General features: G+C 41.9%; 1 protein-coding gene across 3 annotated transcripts in view; it reads right to left on the bottom strand.

Moving 5' to 3' along the window:
• Window positions 1–21997, bottom strand: part of SORCS2 (sortilin related VPS10 domain containing receptor 2) — a 571450-nt gene extending 549453 nt beyond the window's left edge. For all 3 annotated transcript variants that reach the window (XM_063335693.1, XM_063335692.1, XM_063335691.1), the window contains exon 1: window positions 21635–21997. In XM_063335693.1, the coding sequence (XP_063191763.1) occupies window positions 21635–21988 (354 nt within the window). In that variant the 5' untranslated portion in view covers window positions 21989–21997. The remainder of the gene's footprint in view (window positions 1–21634) is intronic.
• Between the last annotated feature and the right edge of the window lie 260 nt (window positions 21998–22257).

A 22257-nucleotide genomic window follows, 5' to 3' on the forward strand; every position in this document is an offset into this window, starting at 1 on the left:
CATCAGGTAATGGATAAAGAGGCTACGAGACAAGACACATGCAGACTGTGACCCTCAGAAAGGAAACTTCTCCAGCCTGAAGACCTCAGTTGGAAGAGTGTGTTCATGCCAAAGCATCACAGGACTAATGTGGATTAAATGCAGAGAGCCTGGAAGAATACAATAAAAATGATGAGAGGTCTAGAAAAGCAGCACCAAGTGAGCAACAAGGAAAGGATGACAAAGCTGAGGTTATTAAATCTGAAGAATGCAAGACATAGGAGAAGCATAATAAAGGCTTTCAGATACATTAAAGCTTGATGAAAAGAGACAGGGAATAAACTTTTCTCCATATCCCTAGTGGATAGGGAAAGAAGTAAACTGAAGCAAGGCAGATTTAAATCAGACATTAAAGAAAATAGTCTAAACCCAGCTGCCCAGGTTCTTCTTATCACAATTAATTCTCCAAGTCATTTCTCCATGAACAACTACACTGATACCAGCTGAGAGGGTTTGTACAGGCCTGGAAATACTCTGTGGCTGCTTAGGGTAGCACTGCTACCCAGAGAAACAGGTAGCAAACAACACGTTAATGAATCTGTTTCACAATACACTGATTCAGCAGTGAAGCTACTTCCCAAAGTTCCCATTTCCGTACTGCTCTGGCCACTTGTTCGCAGCGCCTTGCCTGTGTCTGATGCCCTTTCAGTTGTGTCAGTGCAATGGTTGCAGAGCTGTACCATTCACCGGTACAGTGAAATGAGCCAACTAAAAACAACCCTGGTTTTGGAGGGGTTGTTTTAAGAGGCCTATAACCTGGGAGAATGCAATACCAGCATACTGCAAAGCATCTAAACCCGTACAATAGACAGGTGAACCTGGGCTGCCCACATAAATGGAGCACGTGTACCACTTCTTATACTCAGAAGTTGCTTACAACCAAAACAAGACAACAAGCTCTCATCGTGCAAAACTGAGCTGGGGATTATACACCCACCACAAACTTCCACCTTTTCGTATGGTTTTGTACCATGATACTTACAGGGCTGTTTCATGTTCTGTACATCTATTCAGACCAAACAATTGGCACTTCAGTAATGAAAGTGGAACACTACAATGACATATTCTAAAATTAAAACATTAACATTACTTTCTCCTAGACTCTCTCAAGTGAATGGTGGCACTTGCACTATTCTGCAGTAAATTTCAAAGCAGGTATCCTTTGAAACTAAACACATTATGACCATTAGCAATGCTAATGCAATGCTCATTAAATAAATACATTTTCTACAGATCATAAATAAAAATCCCTTTCAAAAACAGAAGGATATCAAGACAATATTGAGGTTTATTAGGGCTATAATCATAAGTAGAAGGTTAGATAACACTATCTAAATATTTAACCTTTTGGAGATCATTGTTGGAGTACAACAGTCAATGTTGTATAACACGCATGTAGATCCCAGGCCTTCCAGAGTACCAATTACAATGATTACAAAGCAGGTAGGTTAAATTTGTTGTCTTTAGTAGCGTAGCAATTGACCCTGAAAGTAACTAAATGTGAAGGCACAGTTAATTTTAAAGACACACAGATTACGTTGCTAATACACCTCTAACAACTGGAACAAAGGAACAAAGAGCATTGCCCCAAATTACAATGACAGTCACGTGAAAGATTTGGGAATTTGAAACAGGGTCCTACTATATTGAGCTTTAAGCTCACTTTGCTAGACCACAGATATCCTTCATTATATCTTGAAGACCTCATATGGCAATTATTTTAGCCCAAAGAAAAACTCTGCAGTGCTCCGCTGATTTGTAATTCTTCTGCTCTGGAGGAATAGTCATATTCGTTCACAAACAGTTTAAATACTAATTATTTCTTGCAGTGAAACTCATATCTAGAAGGGGCCATGTAAAAGCACTTCTAATATTTCTGCTGCTCAAAGAGCAATACTCTTCATCTGCTTCAGTGATTTTCCACCCAACAGGTACAACATTGAAGTAATGAGCATTATAAAACTTAATACAGTGCCATATATATTTTATGGCTCTGTAGATCCAGATCAGAGAACATCCAGATTGTTTTTACAGAACTAATGCCAGACACATTTCAAATTATTATGTATGCAATGATTCTAAGAAATTTAACTCTTACCAAATTAAAATTAAAAAACCATATAGTTGAGAAAAAGAATTTTAAAAATCTCAAACATTCTTTAAGGAAGGTAAAATTTCCCAATGATTTTTTAAGTAGATGTTATTACAAAGAAAATAATATATATCAAAATAAAACATGGCTTGGTAAGAAGCATATTTCACTAATACCAGTATCAGGTATTAAAAATACATGTCAATGAGAAATCATTCATAATGCTCTACTGTTTTTACAGGGCAACATTTGAAAAACAGTGTCATGTAGGATGTAAAGCCACATGAAAGCTCTGGATGAGGGACTGTAAAATGAGATCCCCTTATATCAGACTAACATCAGAAAAATAACTTTCCTGTGTAGCTTGCCTCTCTTTTCCCTTCTGTTTACCTATGGTAACATGATCACACAAATTTCCGAAGTATCCAAACACTTCATGATCTTTGATGTTGCCCTTCTAACCAAAGAGGCGGAACAAGACTTCCGTACGTGACGTTTAGATATAGAAAGACTCAAGTTATGTGCTCAAGGTTGAACAGAAAGCTTCTGGCAGCCCCACAAACCAGTAGTTCTCCTGAAGCCCAAGAAATGTAGAAACAACCAGACCCGCCTCGTTTGCCATTTCTGCAAGAACCGCGTCATGTTGCAACCACTGACAGTCCTCTGTAAAGAAATCGCAACTCACCTGGAGTCTGTTTTTGAACTGACAGAGAAACTACGGCAACAGAGGCTTACGTTGTTGGTAATCTGGGCAAAAATGTCCTACTTCAGGAATTTGCTCACTATGCTTTTTCTGTATCCAGTTTCTCTTCCTTAGCAGCAAGTTACAGCCTGCTTCTGTAGAAAATCCACAGAGCATTAGCTCAACATTGGCCAAGTACAGCAAGAAGAGTTCTCTGACAGTAGTGCCATAGTTGAAGCTGATATAAGTGGACAGGCTTCTCTCAGCTCCTGGGGAGGAGTCATCCAGGGACTGCCTATCCCAGCCTCACTTAGAAAATTTTACAAGAGAACACACTATATTTTATTTATATTTATCTGTGTTTTCAAAGAAGAGCAGCTCAAACTTCTGCATTAAATCTACAAACTATACAGGCAGAATAAGCACCTGAGCCCACCTGCTTATATAGCTTCACATACAGCACATAGACAAACCCAAATTTCGGTGCGAACACTAAGTTGAGAACATACAGATTTGGAAAGCACACATTTCATCAGAACTTTTTCCAAATCTAGTGGAAAGTAGTTTCATATAAAATCACTCATCTGAAGTCCAGCTTAGAATGAATACCCAGCTCTTCAAGAACTGAGGGCAGGATACTGACCACTACTGCTATTCCATGTTGCTTTTCTGACGCACATTTGACAGAGTAAGTCTGCATGCTGCCACCACCCTGAAGTATGACTAGGCCTGTCTAAGACCAAATTTCATCATTAAATCCAGAAACACCTCATCTGAAGAGAAAATCTGTGATTTAATTATTCTGTGCTTGGGCAAACAACTTTTCCATTGCGTCTATTTCTACAGAAGCAGAAATCTACTATTTCCACAGAAAAAGCTGCAGCCTTCAGTTCTTGCCACAATATTCCCTTCATGTTTACAACACCCGATCAACATCCTCAAAGGCTCCGATTTCAGTGCAATTTGCATGTCTTAATTTTATCTAAAATGTCTTCTGGAAACTACTGAACATCTCCTTCGATTTCCTACAGTATGTCTCAGGCATACATGAGGAACTGCCCAGGAATACACTGCCATACCAAATATACTTCTGGCTCAATTTAGTTGTGTTAACAAAGCACAGCCATCCCAGCTGAATTTGCCTTGTAGATAAGGCGTACGCAGCACTGCTTAGTATGTCTCACAATTACTTCTAACAAGGTTTGAATGAAGGATGGAACAACCACAAACAAAATTATCTTACTTTCTATTGCACTTAAGTTTTGACAGACGGGAAGCTTTCCAAATTCTCCTACTATTTTGTGGTTAAAATAGGAAAATCCCGTCTGCTAAAAATGGAGAATGGTCCAATTAAACACGTTAGCTACTGAAGAACTGTCATCTCTGGGGCTGCCTTGAAGCATGATGAGTCAACAAATTTGCCTGCTGAGGAAGCTTCATGTATATAATCACTAAAGTTTGTGACATTAGCAAAGACCCTTCAAGAATGAAAAGTGATACCAATTGCTGCAAGCTTTGCTTCCTAAACTTCTGATTGTTCCTAAATGTGACACAAATAAAATAAGTCTAAAACTATTCATTTTTCCAACATCCGTTAAGGTCTCTTAAAAAGCCTATCCTTAGGGACAATTTGTCACATCACAAAATGATGACATTTGCACCACAACACGCTGACATTACACTATCCCATCAACAAGTAAATGTCACAATTTGTGACATAAACACTGCCCTATGACAACCTTTTGTTAGCCTCAATGATACCATATACAAATATTTGACCATGTAATGCAAACAGAATCAATGACACCTTTGGGACCAAAGCAGAGCAAGTCTGTTCCCTTTGTGTGAGCCAATGTCAGCTTATTCGCTCCTAATTCTACAGTGTTAAAAAAGCCGCAAGTGCTACATGCTCAGATCTAGCGACTCAAAAACCGTACTTCATATCCAAACAAGTCTGATGCACAAGGAGTTAGGTCATTGCAATAGTCAAGCTAAATGAAGCAGCAACAGAACTCTACAGTCAACATCTTTAAGCAGTAATAGGGAAGGGTGAATCCAAATTAACCTTCTAATTATTTTCTCTTTAACTTGACTATTTAAGCCATTACCTAAGTTATACATTATAGTGCCCAGAAAAATTTTATTATAGAACAGTCCTGTTTTGCTGCACTGCTCTTCCTTCACCAAAAATGTGAGGAAGCACAAAAGCACCATGGTTTTTTCCCCAAGTAGATATAATAATGATGCCTACTAAAACTGCGTGTCATTCCTCAGAATTATTAGTATGCATGTGGTTCAGAAATTACAAAAAGCAGCTGAGTATACTAAAAAATTACAAATAAAATTGGTCCTGCTTTATTATCAGGATGAGCCTCACACTGTTGGCAATGAGAGATGAGACATCCCTCCAAATACTTTTGGGGCTTAAATACCTCCCAACTAATATGGTGACTAGTATGGTTGCAGCACTGGCCCAAGGATCTGATCCAAAACACACTGAAGCCTGCTGTTGCCTTCTACAGGCTTTGGGTTCAGTAACACCGCATGGAGTCCCATTGCTCTCATAGGTAAGAGTTAGCAGAGTGCATCAGTGAATTTGGAAGAATGAGACTTCGATATAGGGAGCCTTCTGCAACACGGAAGTGATGAGGACTCAGGTCTCGTTTCTCTCCATTGAACTGATTGCCTGTGCAAGTAGATTGATGCAGAAATCAATTCACTCGTGCCAGCTGGTTTCCCTCTATCTGCAGTGATGGTATGTTGACCGGGATATTCCTTTCCTTCAGCTGATGTGTCTTTCATATGTAGCATGCTGACCCTAGTGACGCTGAACAAACCAATACGGCAGCTGGAAAGATTAAATTAACCAGTCCATAGAAGGGAAGGTAGAGGACTAAGAGAGAGTGAGAAGACAAAGAAAGGCAAAAAGCAACAAACCTCTACTTGAGCTAACAAGCTTGCTTTTTCTAGACAAACTCGATAATACAGAAATGTTTAGGGAAAAAAATTAAGAGGAAAAACAGTAAGAAGGAACAGTGCGGAATTCAACATTTAAAATACAATTCTTGTAATATTACCTGTTTTTGTTTACTTTTCCCCATCCTGTGAACACTCCACTAACTGTGAGGCAAATCAAAGCTAAGAATCCTTCCATAATGAGTGAAATTTAAGTCAATGAAATGGTGCTGCTCTCCTCTAGCTGAGAAATCTAATCACGACTCGGGTTCCAGTGGAGCCTACAGACAGTCCACTATAATTGAATGTTTTTATTGATATCCTTCAATCCAATATTAAAAATGAAAAAAGAGCACTAGAAATCTTTATTTAAAAATCATGAACTACTTGAAAATAAGAATGAGCAAGAAGAACTTCAAAATTCACCTCCAGCACTTCTTAAAATCTAAGAAACTTGATCATGCCTGTTTAATAATTTGCCTTACAGTAACTTAAGAGAAAAGGAATGATTTTGTTTTAACAGAATCGCCAATTTTTACTGAACATAAACGTAGCTTAATTATGCCATGCAAACTTGGAATGAACAAGCAGCATTTCTTGTATGTATCAAAACAACTTTATTATACAGCACACCAGAAGATCAGCTGTTTTAAAGTCAAACGCTAAGACATCAAAGGCATTTTTTAATGCTTGGAAAGGGTGAGACATTTGAATACTCTCAGGTAAACTTTCATAAATTAAAAATGAGACTCACTTGTTCATAAGAACATACACTGTATTGGTTATGTACCAAGAGAATAATGGCTTGAATTGAAAATTAATCCTGGCTCAGATGAGGTTGTCCATTTAATGAACATTTCTTCCACTTTAAATAATCAAGGAAAACATTCAGGATACTTAGTACTTTTTCCATATGATAGTACTATCATCCAACACTTCTAAAAGATGCTTTAATAAATTCCATAAAAACAAAAAGACCTCTAAAAACTACTTTTGTCATGCATCTTTCTTTCTAGAAACAACATTCACTCAACAGAAACAGTACTCTTCAAACTTCCCAAATTGGTGAGAAACAGTAGAAAATAAGTACTTTGTAAATTATGTGTTAATAGGTCTACTTGTTATTTTATATCATCTTTTGGAATTTAAACACTATTTAAATCAATATAGTAAGAAATGGTTTTGAAATTCTAAAATGTAGCTACAGACCCACAAAATATAAATCACAACACACCCCAGAATTTGAACTCATTTAGGTTTGAGGAAAGGATGATGTAATCAATAGAAATTCAGAACTAGCAATTTTGGCTAACTAACTGCTGCATTTAAGTACGTAAGCTCATCTTTCCTCTCATTTTCATGTTTATAAACAAGGTATGTTTTTTGCACCTGAAAAGCTTTTACAGGTACCCCTGAGCCACCAATTGCTGTTGCTGTTGGCCAGAAAAGCTGTCTGGTAAAGGATCACAAAATATTTGTCTGAGTCTGAAGCTCTTCCCTAGATATCCACAGGTCTAGCCTAGCACAGACATGCTTATGTTCTTCTTAGAAGTCATTCCCATAAGACAGTATCAATTTCATGTTAGATAAAAGCACTCTAAATCTGTTCATCTTCTTTCAGTCCATGAACTGTAGTGGCTGCACAGCAAGTGAACTTGCATCAGAGAAACAAGCTATGCCAGAAATCGAGACCTTAGCACTTTCCTGCTTTTGACTCCCATGTTTTCAAGGCTCAGCTAAAGCCACAGAGTTTACAAAGATGAGCTGCAATTTCCCTCCTACAACAGCTTCACACTCATTTGCTGTCTTTTCTTTCCTCAGCTTGCGTTTGTTTTCAAAAGAAGCTTCATTCATTTTAATTCCTGCAATAAGTAACAGCTTGTAAATAGTTCACTTCATTTAAAGGAAAAAGAATTCATTGCCTATAGGTTGCAAAAAGGAATAATGAGGCATACTTGGCAAAGTCACATATCAGAATGACATACACTAATATCTGAACTTAATTCAGACAATAAAATACACTGTAACAGACATTTCAGAAGTTGTGTTTTGCTCACAATACTTCCATTATGCACTAAATCTAACACTGAATAGATTATGATTATTTTTCAATTAAACCTGGATGAGAAGCAGAGTCATTCCAGCGATGGGTAGTATATAAATTCTTATTAGATGGCATGTGCAGATTACATAACTGGATGACTGGAAATGGGATTTTGAGTCTTTTATTTCTAGTTATGATCATTTAAACTGACACAGAAGCTTGACACAGAAGCAGTGTATCCCAATCCATGTCCCCAATCCAAAACTAACCCTAGGTGAGATTAAGAGATCACAGATTTAGGCTGGTAGCATGTGCTGATTCTGGCTGGAACAGAGTTAATTTTCTTCATAGTAGCTACAACAGGGCTATGTTTTGGATTTGTGCTGAAAACAGTATTGATAACACAGGGATGTTTTAGTTACTGCTGAGCAGTGCTTACACAGAGTCAAGGCCTTTTCTGCATCTCATGCTGCCCTGCCAATAAGCAGGCTGGGGGTGCACAAGAAGTTGGGAGGGGGCACAGCCGGGACAGCTGACCCCAACTGACCAAAGGGCTATTCCATACCATATGACGTCATGCTCAGTATATAAAGCTGGGGGAAGAAGAAGGAAGGGGGGGACATTTGGAGTTATGGTGTTTGTCTTCCCAAGTAACCATTATGTGTGATGGAGCCCTGCTTTCCTGGAGATGGCTGAACACCCACCTGCCGATGGGAAGTAGTGAATAAACTCCTTGTTTTGCTTTGCTTGCACACATAGCTTTTGCTTTATTTATTAAACTGTCTTTACCCACAAGTTTTCTCACGTTTACTCTTCCAATTCTCTCCCTCATTGCAACTGGGGGGAGTGAGCGAGCGGCTGCGTGGCCCTAGCTGCTGGCTGGGATTTAACGACAACAGGGACAGGGCATGAAGTGAAACACACTGGGCCAGTTCCAACTTAAATGATGTATTCTGGGGCCAGTGTTTTTTTTAAACATCTGCTATTGCTGTCCTCTAGAGCTACAGATACTGCCATGGACGCAAGATTCCCTTAAGCAATGCCACGCTGTCTGTCCAAGCCTGCAGACAACATGTGACCAAGTGTGAACATCTATATTCACTGGAATGGCAACCCCCAAACTGATGACATGTCTGTGTCATTACTAACCATTCTTCGAAGATCTTTTTTTCCAGATGGAACCAAGAAGATGATGCTATTTAAGCCCTCAGGGGTGAGAAAGGTGATTTAATACAGAGAACGAAATGAAGGGAGAATAACAAAGGAGACACACAGAGACAAAGAAAAGAAAGAACGAATGAGAGACATACAAAAAAGCAGACAGAAAAGTAACAGAAACGAAGGACAGGCGCAGAAGTTGCCTAAAGGGGAGCAGAGTTTCTCACTGAGTGATGGTGACTGTGATAATCAGGTTCAGTTAATAAATACAAGTCCATTTAGTTGCTACAAAAAATAAAAAGCTTGCATACTTTGTGCAAACCATCCACATACAACAGACTGTGGATCAAAGACTATGAACTCTTTATATTATTTCCTGGCACACAGTCTATGCCTAAATGTGAATTTCAGTGCTCTCATCTCAATGGGCTTGACTTCTGAGCTACCGACCCCTGTGAAACATCACGCTGGACTGAGTCCTGCTCCCTCCGGGAGCCTCGATATACTTCACAACGTACAGCAATGTAATAACCAGACTTGCTGGCAGTTTCTGCAAACAAGATAAAGATTATATCCTTCTCTAGCCTTTACATTCCCATCTTCAGGAACAGTCTCTTTGCAGTCACGAACGTTAGAGCCAAGATGTAATCCCTCACAATAATATGGACACTGATTCAAACAGGAAGCAGAGGGTCTTCTTTTCAGTGTTCATAAAACATCTCTTGCCTCAGTAGCACACACAAAAGCAGCTCAAAAATTCCTGTGTGCTTGCAGGCTGATCAGGCCGAACCAAGTCCACCTGCTGATGAAGCAGCTTGCCTTTCATTCAGTTCTTAAGTTCTGCCAGTTTGTGCTAGTTTAAGAAGTGGCTTTTCTGCAGTTAGCTAAACTTAAAAAAATATTTTATGTTGATATTTTACCAGGTAACAACCTAGCTCTCACACTGAATATATATGATGATAGCCTGATATCAATCATCTCCTCCTCTCCTCCGAGGGTTTTTTAAATACAAAAATGGAACACAGGGCACAAGGTGCTTATACAATGAATTTAAAAGACGCTGTCTTTTAGAGTTCTCCAGAAGCAATGAGATTATTAAAAGGAATACCAAGGTTCAAAGCCTTCTAAATGTAGCCCACTTTATAAAAAAACCATCTGTTTTAAAGCAGCTGGAAGAGGAGGAAGGAAGGAAAAGGAGATCTTGTTAGTGGCCCTCAGTGCTCCACACAGTAGCCCTTGAGAGATGCTGCATGAAGATGAACATATGTTATTTCATTATGAACTGAAAACGTGTTCGCTGAGCTCCATCTTACAATTTTTGAGCAGAGGTGCCCGATTCAGCCTATATGCAGGGGAATGCCTTCCTTCTGCATCTTCCTTTGCAGAAGCTGGTGGAAGCCAACAGCTTAGTCAGTGAATCACAAAGTGGGTTTCAGAGAGCTACAAAAATGCTGTTTGGTTGATGTGCAACACACTTTCTTGCTTCTTTTCTTTACAGTGATTTTAGACAGAATTTAATAATAATATCCATGACCCAAGAGAAATTAAACACATTGATAGTGGGCTGCTTGCTCCAAAAATATGGGCACTTTTGCTCCATGCACACATCCTCCTCCTCCCTCCTCCATGTGCTCAGCAGCACCTCAGTGGATGTCACATACAAGAGAGGAAAAAATAACTCTGGATTCTTTCATATTTGTTTTTCCTATCAGGCTGGGAAACCTCAAAATGAACAGGATTAGGTCTCAGCTGACTCCACCACTATTGGCCTCCCTCATTCAGGGGAAAGAAAAGCTCAGGACCAACAACATTAACAGCTTCCCAATTCTCTACCCCCAGCACCAGCACAAACCCAAGGGCAACCAGGGAGTTCACTGTCCATCCTCTGTAGCCTGTCACTGGTGCTCAGGACACAGCTACCACTCCAAAGCCCCCATACTCCCCCCATACCCCCAACTATTTTGCATAGTTTCTGTTCAGTTTATACTGCTCACTGAGGGCAAAGGATACGTTTCAGGACTGCTCTCAAGGCAGCTGAGACATTTTGACATGCTTGCCATTATGTGGTTGGGTAACAGGCAGGGAAACATAGGATTATGTTAACCACTGATTAAAAGCCAAACAAATTAGCAAAATAAGAAACGGCCCTCTAAATCAAAAGCTGCAATTCTGATGAAGTCCCGGTGCCTGTGGGGGGGCACCTGAGCCTGGGGGAGGAAATATTTTTAGTTCAGATGCCTGCTTGCTTCTACGTTGTAACCACATGAAATCCTACAATACCCAAGACTCCAAAGTCTATACATATCAATTAAACTTGTGCGGTTTACAAGACTAAAATGACAGAGGTCAGAAGGAACGATGTTCACATAGCATATCCACAAACCAATGTGTAGCAGACAAATCTAATGTGAACCCTTAATAGTCTCAACGGGGTCCCATAAAACGCTCAGAAAGAGCACAGTGGGATCACTCTAAAAACCAGCTGGGAACTTAGATGTTAATACCCACTTGTCATGGAGTAGGATACCGGGGTTTGTTTAGTTAAGAAATATTGAAATTAGAGCCTGTAAGCACAAACACACAAACACATAGCAGATCCAAATCACTCAATTTTGACTTCCTTTCCCACTGGGGAAATCACTGCCGGTTGAGGTGAGCTGGGCTATAGATCATTAGTGTTTCTGTGCCACCCAACTGCATGTGGTTACTGGTCTCCAGCATCACCAGCCAGGTTCCTGGGCATCTCCAGGCATTTGCTGCTACAAATATCCCCAGAGTTCACCTCACGAGATCTATCCAGACTGAATGTTGGAGCACTGTGTAAGTGCACTACTTCCTGATGGGTCCCCAATTGCCTTGTGGTGGCAATTGATTGGCAAAGACCTCTATGCACCCAGAAAGTAATCCACCTGTCACTGGCATGTGTTGCTTTTGTTTGGTTTATTTCTATTTTTATGCCTCATCCATAGAGCCCCTCAAAAACCATGCATAAAAAAGAGCTGCCTATACAAAAGGGGTTCATGAGTTCCCTCAGGGTTATACTCTTATACCTATGCCAACACTGATGCCTACTTATGCTGAACACCCAATACAATACGTAGGAGCATAGAAGAAGATCTGAGAAAAGAATATTCTGCTTTCCAAAAATGGGAAGATTTAACAAATACTGCTGCAGATTTAGATGCCTTAGACTCACAGGCAGTTCCAATCCTATGAAAAGAGCATCTTACAAGGTATTTTTCTGCTAGCAAACACAGGAAAAATATCTCATTGAACTTAGACCCAGGAGGGTTTTATGGCAACCTAACATCCCCTGATACAATTGTGTTTTCATAGAAGAAACAACTATTTCTTCAGAATCATTCACATTTAACACTGTGAAACACTGCCCAAAGCTCAAAGAGTGGTTCCAACATATTCCTCTCACCCTCCAGCTCCATCCCCTTGGGCATGTCTCTTGCAGTGACAATTGCTTGTGGAGGCAAGCATGGGAATGCATTAACCATAAACAGGCTGTTCTTCAAGACCTGAGGAAAGCAACTTTTCTCTACTGTAGCTCAGTTAGGGAGGCCAGGCTACACGTTGCTAAAATTTACAGGTGGAACAGCTCAATCCTCAGTCATCACCATTATTATTTGTTAATATAAGGTAACATGCCACCAACTCAGAGAAGAGCCCCAGTACACCACATCTTGCTCGTACACGTGCAGGGGGAAGACTGCTCTCTCCCTGTGGCACTTTCAGTCTGGGGAGCCGGAAAGAGACAGTAACAGTGATAAAAAATGTGTTTTCACAGAGTGTAGCTTGCCATCTGCTAAAACTGAACACACTGGCCAGTAAACATGGGCCTACTGCTCAGTAGGAATAAGGACACATCACAGTAGTTGGTGCTTGCAAATACGCTTCTATGACACTTCATGCCGTTTTACCGTACCTCTGATGATCTTACAAAGACAATGGAAGAAACAGATTTCATAAAGTGAATGGGGAAAAAATAAACATTAAATACATCCACTTCATCTACTAGAAAAACCTTTTAACAATGTTACTGCACAGAAACCACGGAAATTAATTTTTTGCTAATGACCAAATTATTTAAGTGCTTTCATGACTTATCTTTTTAAAAAAAAAAAAAACTACTTACTGTTCTGTGGTTTTCTTTTTAGAAAACACAGATCATCACAAGGACATCAGAGAGATTAGAGGGAAGCCAGAAATGCACAATAATCTCTGTGTGTATGTAAATTTCTAAAAATGCGCCAGTCAAATACACAGTAGGTAGGTACTATTATATATAGGTATTGTCCTATCCAGATGCTGCAATTAAAGAGCTAGAAAAAGTGGGCTATAACAGAAAATTTTAAAGGCCAAAATAAATGTTATTCAGAGAAATAATTATTAGTCTACAAGAGTAGGAAAGCCACAAACACTGAGACAGAAGCACAGCTCTTTCAGTATACTGGTAAATGAGGGAGGAAAAATACAGGTTACATTTCACTGAAAATGGTTTTAGTCACATAATCGTAAGTCTGTTCCGTGATCTTGAAGTGCCAGAGTCTAGGCATTTACATTAAACTGGACTACACATTAAAAGGAGCCCTGATCAAAACAAACATGAGAACAAGCAAAGAAGTTTGCATGACTTGTCAGAGCCTTTTCTTCTCTAATTCCTAGACTGGACTGTGAAACAGTCAAAGGAACAAAGAAACCATAGAGATTATTTCCTGCCCCTTTTAGGTGTTATGGTAATAAGCATTACTTTAATATCAAAGTGCAACAGCAATCCTAAGAGAAAGGGAAGTACCATTATTCTCGCATTGCAGGTAGGAAACTGAGGCATAAAATCACCTATGTAATGCAAGTGCTATTTTAGAGGATACTGGTGAGGTAGCTGGCAAAGTTCCTCAGTACTCCTGTTCAGCTCCAATTTAACCCAACAGCCGTTCATTTGGAACCTCGCGCTAAACCTCTGGCGAAGCCTCGAATTTCCCCAAGGCATCACTGTGAATACAGCAGCACTGCTTCAGAGTTCGCAGATGTGGTGATGGGGCTGTGTGGAGCATTGCCAGTTGTGCCAAGGGCAGCATGCACGCTCTCAGTCCTGCAAGACACCAGTGCCTCATCATCTCTCCTCTTCCCACAGAAGCCTCATCCAGGGCTGACGAAATCCAACAGGATCCATAAGCACAGCACTTCTCCACCCATCTTACCAAAACCAGCAAGTGCAGCAGATGTGCCAGCACGAACCTACAACACTGAGCATTTCACAGGGCACAGTGACTTCTCACAGCAGGCAACACTGCCCACCTCACCCTTGTACAACAGCACTGGGCTTAGAGTGCTCACCCAGCAGAAGAATCTAATTCCCCCTTCTGCAGGAAGAGTTGAAATACACATCTCCTGGCAGAACAAAGACTCATAACCCTTGCTGCTAAAACTGTTCCACTTTTTCTTGGCACATTGCAGATCCACTGGTTTGGACAAAAGAGAAAGAGACAGAAAAACCTACCTACATACAAACATAGAGTGAGCATGTTTCTAACCTCCCAATTAATTCTCAACTTGGAGAGAAATTTTTAGGCCTTTCCCCAGTGGCTGCTTATGTATGAATATTCCAAGTCATTAGAAAAAAAAAAATACTTAAACAGCTGTTGGAGCAGCCTTTGGACTGAAACTTAGACCTTTGTGTAATCTCTGTCAATGTACAACCTTTAAGCATATAATTCTGCTTTTCAGGTAGAAGCGTTGTAAAATCTTTAGAGCTGCACCTGTATTTTTGCATTGGGGTTGTGCAATACCCACCACAACAGAGTCATAATCCATAACTGGAACTCAAACAGCCATGCTACAATAGGAAGGAAGAAAATAACTGCAGCAGCAATAAACTCCAGATATTTGGGTCAGGGATAACTTTAAATAAATTCTGTGTTTCATCAAAGTTTGTCTCCTAGGCCCCCCTACAATAAGTGCAGAGAGAGACATGCTTTCAGGAGTTAACTCATCAAAGCTTTCTCAAGTACAGATGCTAACATTGCCAGGGGAGGGATGAATCCAGGGACCACCTCCACCTCCTGCAACTGCAGAAGTCGAAGCTTAGACTTGAAGGCTGAAGTTAGGCACGAAAAAGGATTCCATCCATTATTTCTTTCGAAAGTGGTTTTGTCACTGGTGATTTGTTAGTTTTTTAAATTATTATTACTGGGGCAGAGAGTTGGGGATGGGAATGTTTGGTAAAGAATGTGAGACTAGGGGAATAAAAATGCTGAAGGAATGTTGCAGGTCATCAAGTTTCATCCTGAGCTACGGCGAGCAGTCATATACTGCAGACTACTTTCAACCTACACTTTCAGCTTTTGCTTAAATGAATTCGTGCTTTCAGGAACTAGAACACTTGCATTGTACTGCAGATTTTCTCTCCTTATGCTAACATCCTTTGGTCTTAATTGACAGAACCATAAAATACTTTATTTGGACATACAAAGGGCTTGGCATAAAAACTTGCGTAATCTGGGCGGTTTCATGTTTTAAATTCATCAATCAGTACACACACCTCACAGAATTTCCCATTTTAGCAGAACAATTAGTTTTTTCTGGGAAGCTCATAATTTTCCCCTTCTGTTCTTTCAAAAAGAACGTACTAGTCTATTGAATTTTAATAAAATCAAAAGGATGTCCTCATTTCTTCCTCCAAAGATCTGTATCAGTAGACTCCTAACACCGTCAAGCTTGGGAAGAATGCATTATGTTCCCACTGGGATATGCGAACCTGCAATCAACAGCCTAAACACATATCTAATGACTGTTATTAAGCCAGGTTTGGTTTATCATGAACGTGTAATACATCAGCAGTATCAGAGATAGGATTTCAATCTGGTGTCTGTCTTTAGTGTTCATTGCTAAATTTCCCTCCTAGATTTAAACTCTCTGAGCACATCCCTATTTCGGCACAGTAGTACCTACTCAGGCTAAGGCTGTTAGTAGCTTGCTTCTAAGCAAACCAGGTAACACCAGTTAAACCAGCAAACCAGGTAAAACCAGGTACAACTGCAGGTGTGGAAGGCTGCGCATGGACAAGGACTTTCAAGTATGTTTGAAACACACACTTCCTAATTAAAGTATGTATCAATTTTAAGAGCCTACTTAGGGGATGAGAAGAGGTGCCCCTTCTTTTCTTTAGCAGCTGGAATTTGCTGAAACGTGGAGAGAGCTCAGCAGGCAGCGACATGACTAGCAAGCTGTAGGGCTGGAAGAGAGGGAAAACAGAGGCTGGCAGAAGCAAATAAATGAAGTAAGCCATAAACTTTACATCAAGAAAAAAAAAAGGAAAAAAAGATGTTAAACTCCTGAGTTACTTCAGTCAGATTAAAATCATTCTGTTTTCCACAAGGGATTCTGCTGTTCCATTCAAATATGATTATTGGATTTGGTTTCTGTTTGTTTTTTTATCGCACTATCATCTCAAGGAATTTTAAAAAAAAAACTCCCTAGAAATCTGCCTTTCACTTTGCAATATATCTGCCATTTATCAAAGGTCTGAGCCATCAGGATTTTTGACCTCATGCTCCCTTTAGTTTCATAAAAAGTGGTCTGGCTACTCTGGAGAAACAGCACCAAAACCTTACCACAAATGGACTTTTGCCCAGTTTGGATAGATAATTACATTTACCATTAGTGATACTGCTACAGATTTAAGTCAATGCTATTTATAGATCCCCTCAGCAAAGTTTATTGCCAACTAAACAAAACAGAAAACCAATTAAATAAAATATCTGCCAGAAGAATACATTTAGTGATCACAGGGCTCTATAAATCATATATGGTGAAACTGTATCGCAAAAAGTAATATTTTTTAAATTAAACAAAGCATCTGTACATCAAATACAGAAAAGTCCGGATCAGCTAAATTTTTTGTGTGTAGCGATTTCTGTAGATATGTGATAAACCTGCCTTTCTGAGAAGGTGCTGCTAAATAGTAAGTCTAGAAAAAAATGTGTGTATATTTATTTTCGATAACAAAAATCTACATGTTTATGAGGGATCGTGACATCAACTTACTGGACAAATAAGTGCCTGCATGGACTTAATATTTTTACAACAAACAAAAAAAAAGGAAATACTGGAACCATGAAACTACAGACATAGAACTAGTTGGCCAAAGTCCTGTTCACAACACTTTAGCAGTCTGCACACAGCATGAAGAGCAGCTCATGAATCAAAATCAATCGTGAATACAAGTCTCATTCTCCCTGTATTTCTCTTTTGGCTTTGATTTTTATTTTTTTTTTAAATCAGCTAGTACTAATGCACAACGGGAATTGTCCAGAAGGGGAAAAAAGAATATAGTTTTGCAAAGAAAGTTGTTTACCTAGCACAGAAAAAGCTCCAGGGATGACTATAAGGTCTCTTCTAAGGAAAAGCAGGGTTTTTAAAAGCTGTCATCAGTTGACTATTTTTCCCCAAATCAGAAAGGGTAGTGTATTTTTAGCAAATCTGTGAACATACATATTCAGCTTAACACAGTAAGAGGCTATTCTGTATGCACACTACCTGTATATATTCTGATGCACAACTTCACATTATTTATCAGTTACACAAACGTCAGTCAGTAGCCCTCACCAGCGTCAATGGTGCGCTGCACCACCCACCTGTCATGTCTTCAGTTTATGATATTTTAAGACTGGAAAGGAAATTAGTTCCACTTGCATGAGCCTTTGTTTGAAAGTAATAGTGCACAACAGATTTCTGTGGATAGGGGACAGAGAGCAGAAATACTAATTGTAGGAATTTGCTAACCTGATATACTCTTGATGTTACAAGGACTAGCTTTGCAAGATTTGCATCACTAGTGATGGTTTTAACTATGCATCCCACTGTCAAGAGAGGTCGGGGGCAGGCTTATTGTCTGTGTAATTTATAAATAATTAATTATTAGAGTACAAAATAAAAGTAATGAGGACACAATACAGGAAGCAATTTGCATACCTCCCTGCACAGTTCTCACTTGACAAAGCAAGGAAGTGCACAGTGATCTTCCCAGTTATTCAAGCTCACTTTACAATCAGTGCAACTATATACTCTGCTGTGCTATCAAATCCACCACTTCTCTAATTCGCAAAACTAACAGCATTACGAGAGGATACATCAGACTTCTACAGTACAGGAAAAAAAGGGGAGGAAAGAGGACCAATTTAATTTATAGCCTCCTTAGTTTCTTTCAAGACATCTCATGCAACCAAAAATTCACCTGCTCCTATTATTGCAGCACAGGAGGATTTAAAAGATGTAAATAAATGTTTTAAAGCTCCATGTGCACATCAACCTAACCTCTGCCCCTCTCAAATTTATTTATTGGCCCTTGATCCACACATATGAGTACTCCATCGTAGCACTTTCAATGAACTATTCGTGCAGGTGAACATCCCTCAGAGAAGCAGCTGCCCCCTCTGCTTTTATGGTTATTTGTCTCTCCATCACAGAGCTCAAAGGAATAATCCTACTGCATATTTCTTCTTCACTTATTTTACTAGGTGAGGCGTTTAAGAGGATATACGGTCATCTGGAGCTCATCACTGTCAAATTTTCAGCCACACAGCTTTACAGGGTAAAGGAACTAGTTCAGCTCCTTGGTTTACAAAGTGCTGAGTACCTCCAATGAGGTGCCAAATGTGCGTGGTGACACTTTAAGATTGCTTAGCACCTCCTGAGGTTTGCAGGGCCTGATCCAATATGCTTGGGACAGAACAGCACTTCATGGTTAAAGCCTGTGCTTCTGAGGCAAGGCAAGATTTGCCACAGATTTAAGAATGTAGGGTAAGGCGCAAGGTTTGAGAAGCACTGGATCTTAGTGTTCCTCCAAACACTTAACCCAGAGTAAAATAAATAAACAAATAAATACATTCACACGTACATACATATCTATATAAACAAACAAACATTCAAGACTACTTTAAATATGTTTTGGATCAGGTACTTCTTTTCAATTGTTTTAATCTCACGTACTTAGAGGCAGTAAAATTCTCTCCAAACCCTTTAAGTCTACCCTGGTCCCATTGGGCTTAATGTATTTCTTCCACTTCTTTTAAAAAAAAAAAAAAGATTCTACACACTGTCTTTACAAATCATTTTTCTCTGGAAGCCTTTGTTAAAATCAGCTCTTCTACTGGAAGCGTGCAATAAAACAAAGCTAACAAGAAAAGAAGGTGTAAAAAATGCTGACAGTCATACTGTAAAACATCCAGCGCAAAAAGACTGTCTGCTCTCATTTGGGTTAAGGCAGCAAAGAGTTTTTCATTACCAGGTCACTCGTTCAAATCCAGTCTTGCTTGATGGTAATCACTTGATGGCAGGCAGAGTAAGCAACATAATTTTTTAAGTAACTTGGCAAAAGTATTTTCTATTGAATGTGTAAATGCTGTAGACTATGTCTGCAGGCATTCATGGTGACAGTATCATCCTGCAATACTGAATTAGCAGATAGTAACTAAGCAAACAAGAAAGAACTAAGAAGTTGCAGCAAAGACTGTAACCACTTTCATTTATTCTGACAGTTGCCACTTATCTTTGCTTTTGAAAAGACTACTTGGTAGTATTCTAGTAAGTCAACTGTAGCATACTGTGAAAAAATAATAACATTTTAGCAATACAAGCCCTCACTGCAGCATCTGTTATTAAATCTTTGCAGAGAGGCGAGGAGAGACCACTAGTCATAAATGTGGATTAGCAAGGTTCTACTATATTCGTTTTAGAGTGCAGAGTGCTTTGCATGAAAGCTGTTACTTGCCTTTTATGTCAAAAATGAACTTATGCCAACTTTTTAATACTGACTTCTTCAAGGAAGTAGTCCTAATAGCCTGCAAGCACTGTCCACAAAAACCAGCAGCAGTCTAACAGCAGAGAAGTAGAGGAAGGGCAGAATCAGAATAGCTGATGCTGCTGATTTGCAACATTTTCTTTTCATAGAAAATGGCCATCATCTTATGCTTCCTTCCTGAGCAAATAAAAAACTGACTTTGAAACTGTCAAGCTTTATGACGCTGACTCCGACTCTGACACCGACTCTGACACCTGATTATACAAGCGCATTAACACAAGCGCTCAGCATGCTCAAGGGAATCACTACATCCTCACCAGTGGAGCCTTAGCAGCTCCACATCCTGGGTGACTCCCTAGCAGAACGGGCAAAAAACAGGACTTGAGATCATACTGAAAGGATGATAATTCACACACTTGCTTGTACAACACAAGCTCTCTGAACTGAGCCAAGTTTAAGTAAACTTTATGCTAAATTCACAAAGTTCAAGCAGAGTCGGAGCTTAGCTGAACTGTAGCAAAAACAGTCAAGAGTTTTCCAGAAACACTAAAATCCTCCAGGAGAAAGTTGATCTTGAGCCTTCATAACAATATTTTCCTGTCTCTGAAGTTACACAGACAGTGCAAGGTGCTATGTAATATTTACCTATGACACTCACTGTTATGATACAATGTTTCAGCGAAGGATAAATTAGAAGCAGCAAATCCCTGAAATTACCTGTGCAAATAGGCAACCATTAATGGGTCGATACATAAAGAAATGAAGACGAGCTGAAATTGAAAATTAGTTAAAAATAGATTATAGGTGCTCACCGTGAGAGCTGCTGTCTAAAATATATAATTAAATAATAAAGGCAAGGCACAGGGCTTTAACTGCGAAAAGTTGTGAACGCTGATGCTCTAACGCAGTAACACTGGTCTCAGCGCGCGATTTTTATCCACGGATGAGGCTGTAAATATCTTCGGTGAGCTGCTGCTATTCCTTTGCGGGAATTCCCCCCTCCCCCCCTCCCCGCCACCGCTCCCGGCGGGGTGAAGCTCCGGGCCGTGCGGGGAGGGAGAGCGGGCCCCGGCCCTCCCCGCGCATCGCCCGCGCCGTGGCGGAGGCTCGGTGCCCGCCGGGCGGATTCTCCGCGGGGCCGCGCCGCTCACCCGCTCCCGCCGCTCACATCCACCTCAAACCCGGGCATGGACTTTATTTGATTTTGGTTTTGTTTGGGGGTTTTCTTTCCCCGGCGCTTGAGGAGGCAGAGCGCGGCGCGGGGAAAAGTAGCCGGGGATGACTGAATTGAGGAGAATCGATTAAGACTCGACAATTTAAGCTGGGACCTTATGCGGGCCGGCGGAGATAATCCCCGCGCCGCAGCTCGCCCCTAGCCTCTCCTTTATCCGGAGACCTTCGCACAGCCCCGGGGGCACGCCGATCGCACACGGACACCGCCTCGCCGCTCCGGGATAAAGCCTTCCACCTCCTCCTCCTCCTCCTCGCAACGCGGCGCACACCGCGCACCCGGCCCCTCTGCAAGATGCGCGCTCGCAAACTTTCCAAACTTCTGGGGAAGTGGCGGAAGGTGCGCGGGGCTGGCCCGACCCCGGTGGCGCTTCGCCTCCCGGCGGCACCTCACCGGCCGTCGGAGTACTGCTCGACCCGAGCGGAGCCCGCGGGCACCCCCGCGCCCCCGACTAGGCAGCGGGCGGCGGGAGCAGCGCGCCCCGTCCGCACCGAGCCCGGCGGAGCGCAGGCGGCAGCGGCAGGCTGCCCCCCGCAAGTTGGGGAAGTAAAGCAATGGTAAGCGCAGGGGTAAAGGCAGGGGTAAGGGCAGGGACCCCCCCACACCCCGCCCCTCGCACTCACGCTGCTGTTCTCGCCCGTCCAGTGCACCATCGCCTGGTTGTGAGACGCGTCCCCTTTGAGCACGAAAGAGGTGCTGATGAGGGAGACCTGCTCCCGGCCCGCCGCCGAGGATGCTCTCCTGGAGCGGCTGCCACCCGCCGCCGCCTCGCCGCCGCGCCGCGGCTCCGGCGGGCTGCGCGCCCCGCGGGTCAGGGCTCCAGGGCGCGGGCGGCCGCAGGGCTCCGCGCAGCGCAGCGCGGCGGCGGCGCCCAGCAGCAGCGGTGGCAGCAGCAGCAGCAGCAGCAGCGGCGGCGGCAGGCGGGCGGCCCCGCGCGGAGCGGCGGCGGCGGACACGCGTGGCCCGCCGTGCGCCATGGTGGCTCTCCGGCGTGGTAGTGACAGGCGGGGAGGTGGCGGGGAGGGAGACACCGCCGCGGAGGGCGGGGGCGGGGGAGGGTTGTAACCGGAGCGGGGCTCGCTCGGCAGCGGCGTGCGCGGGGCTCCGCGCCCAGCCGGGGCGGCGCCGCCATCTGCTGGCCCGCGCCGAAACGCCGGGCGGCGGCGGGCGGGGGGTGTGGGCTCGGCACAGACGGACGGACAGACGCGGGGTGACGGGCACAGCCGCCCGCGCCCCGGGTGGGCAG

Source organism: Chroicocephalus ridibundus, chromosome 5 (genome assembly GCF_963924245.1).
Source record: "Chroicocephalus ridibundus chromosome 5, bChrRid1.1, whole genome shotgun sequence".
In the NCBI taxonomy this organism is placed as follows: domain Eukaryota; kingdom Metazoa; phylum Chordata; class Aves; order Charadriiformes; family Laridae; genus Chroicocephalus; species Chroicocephalus ridibundus.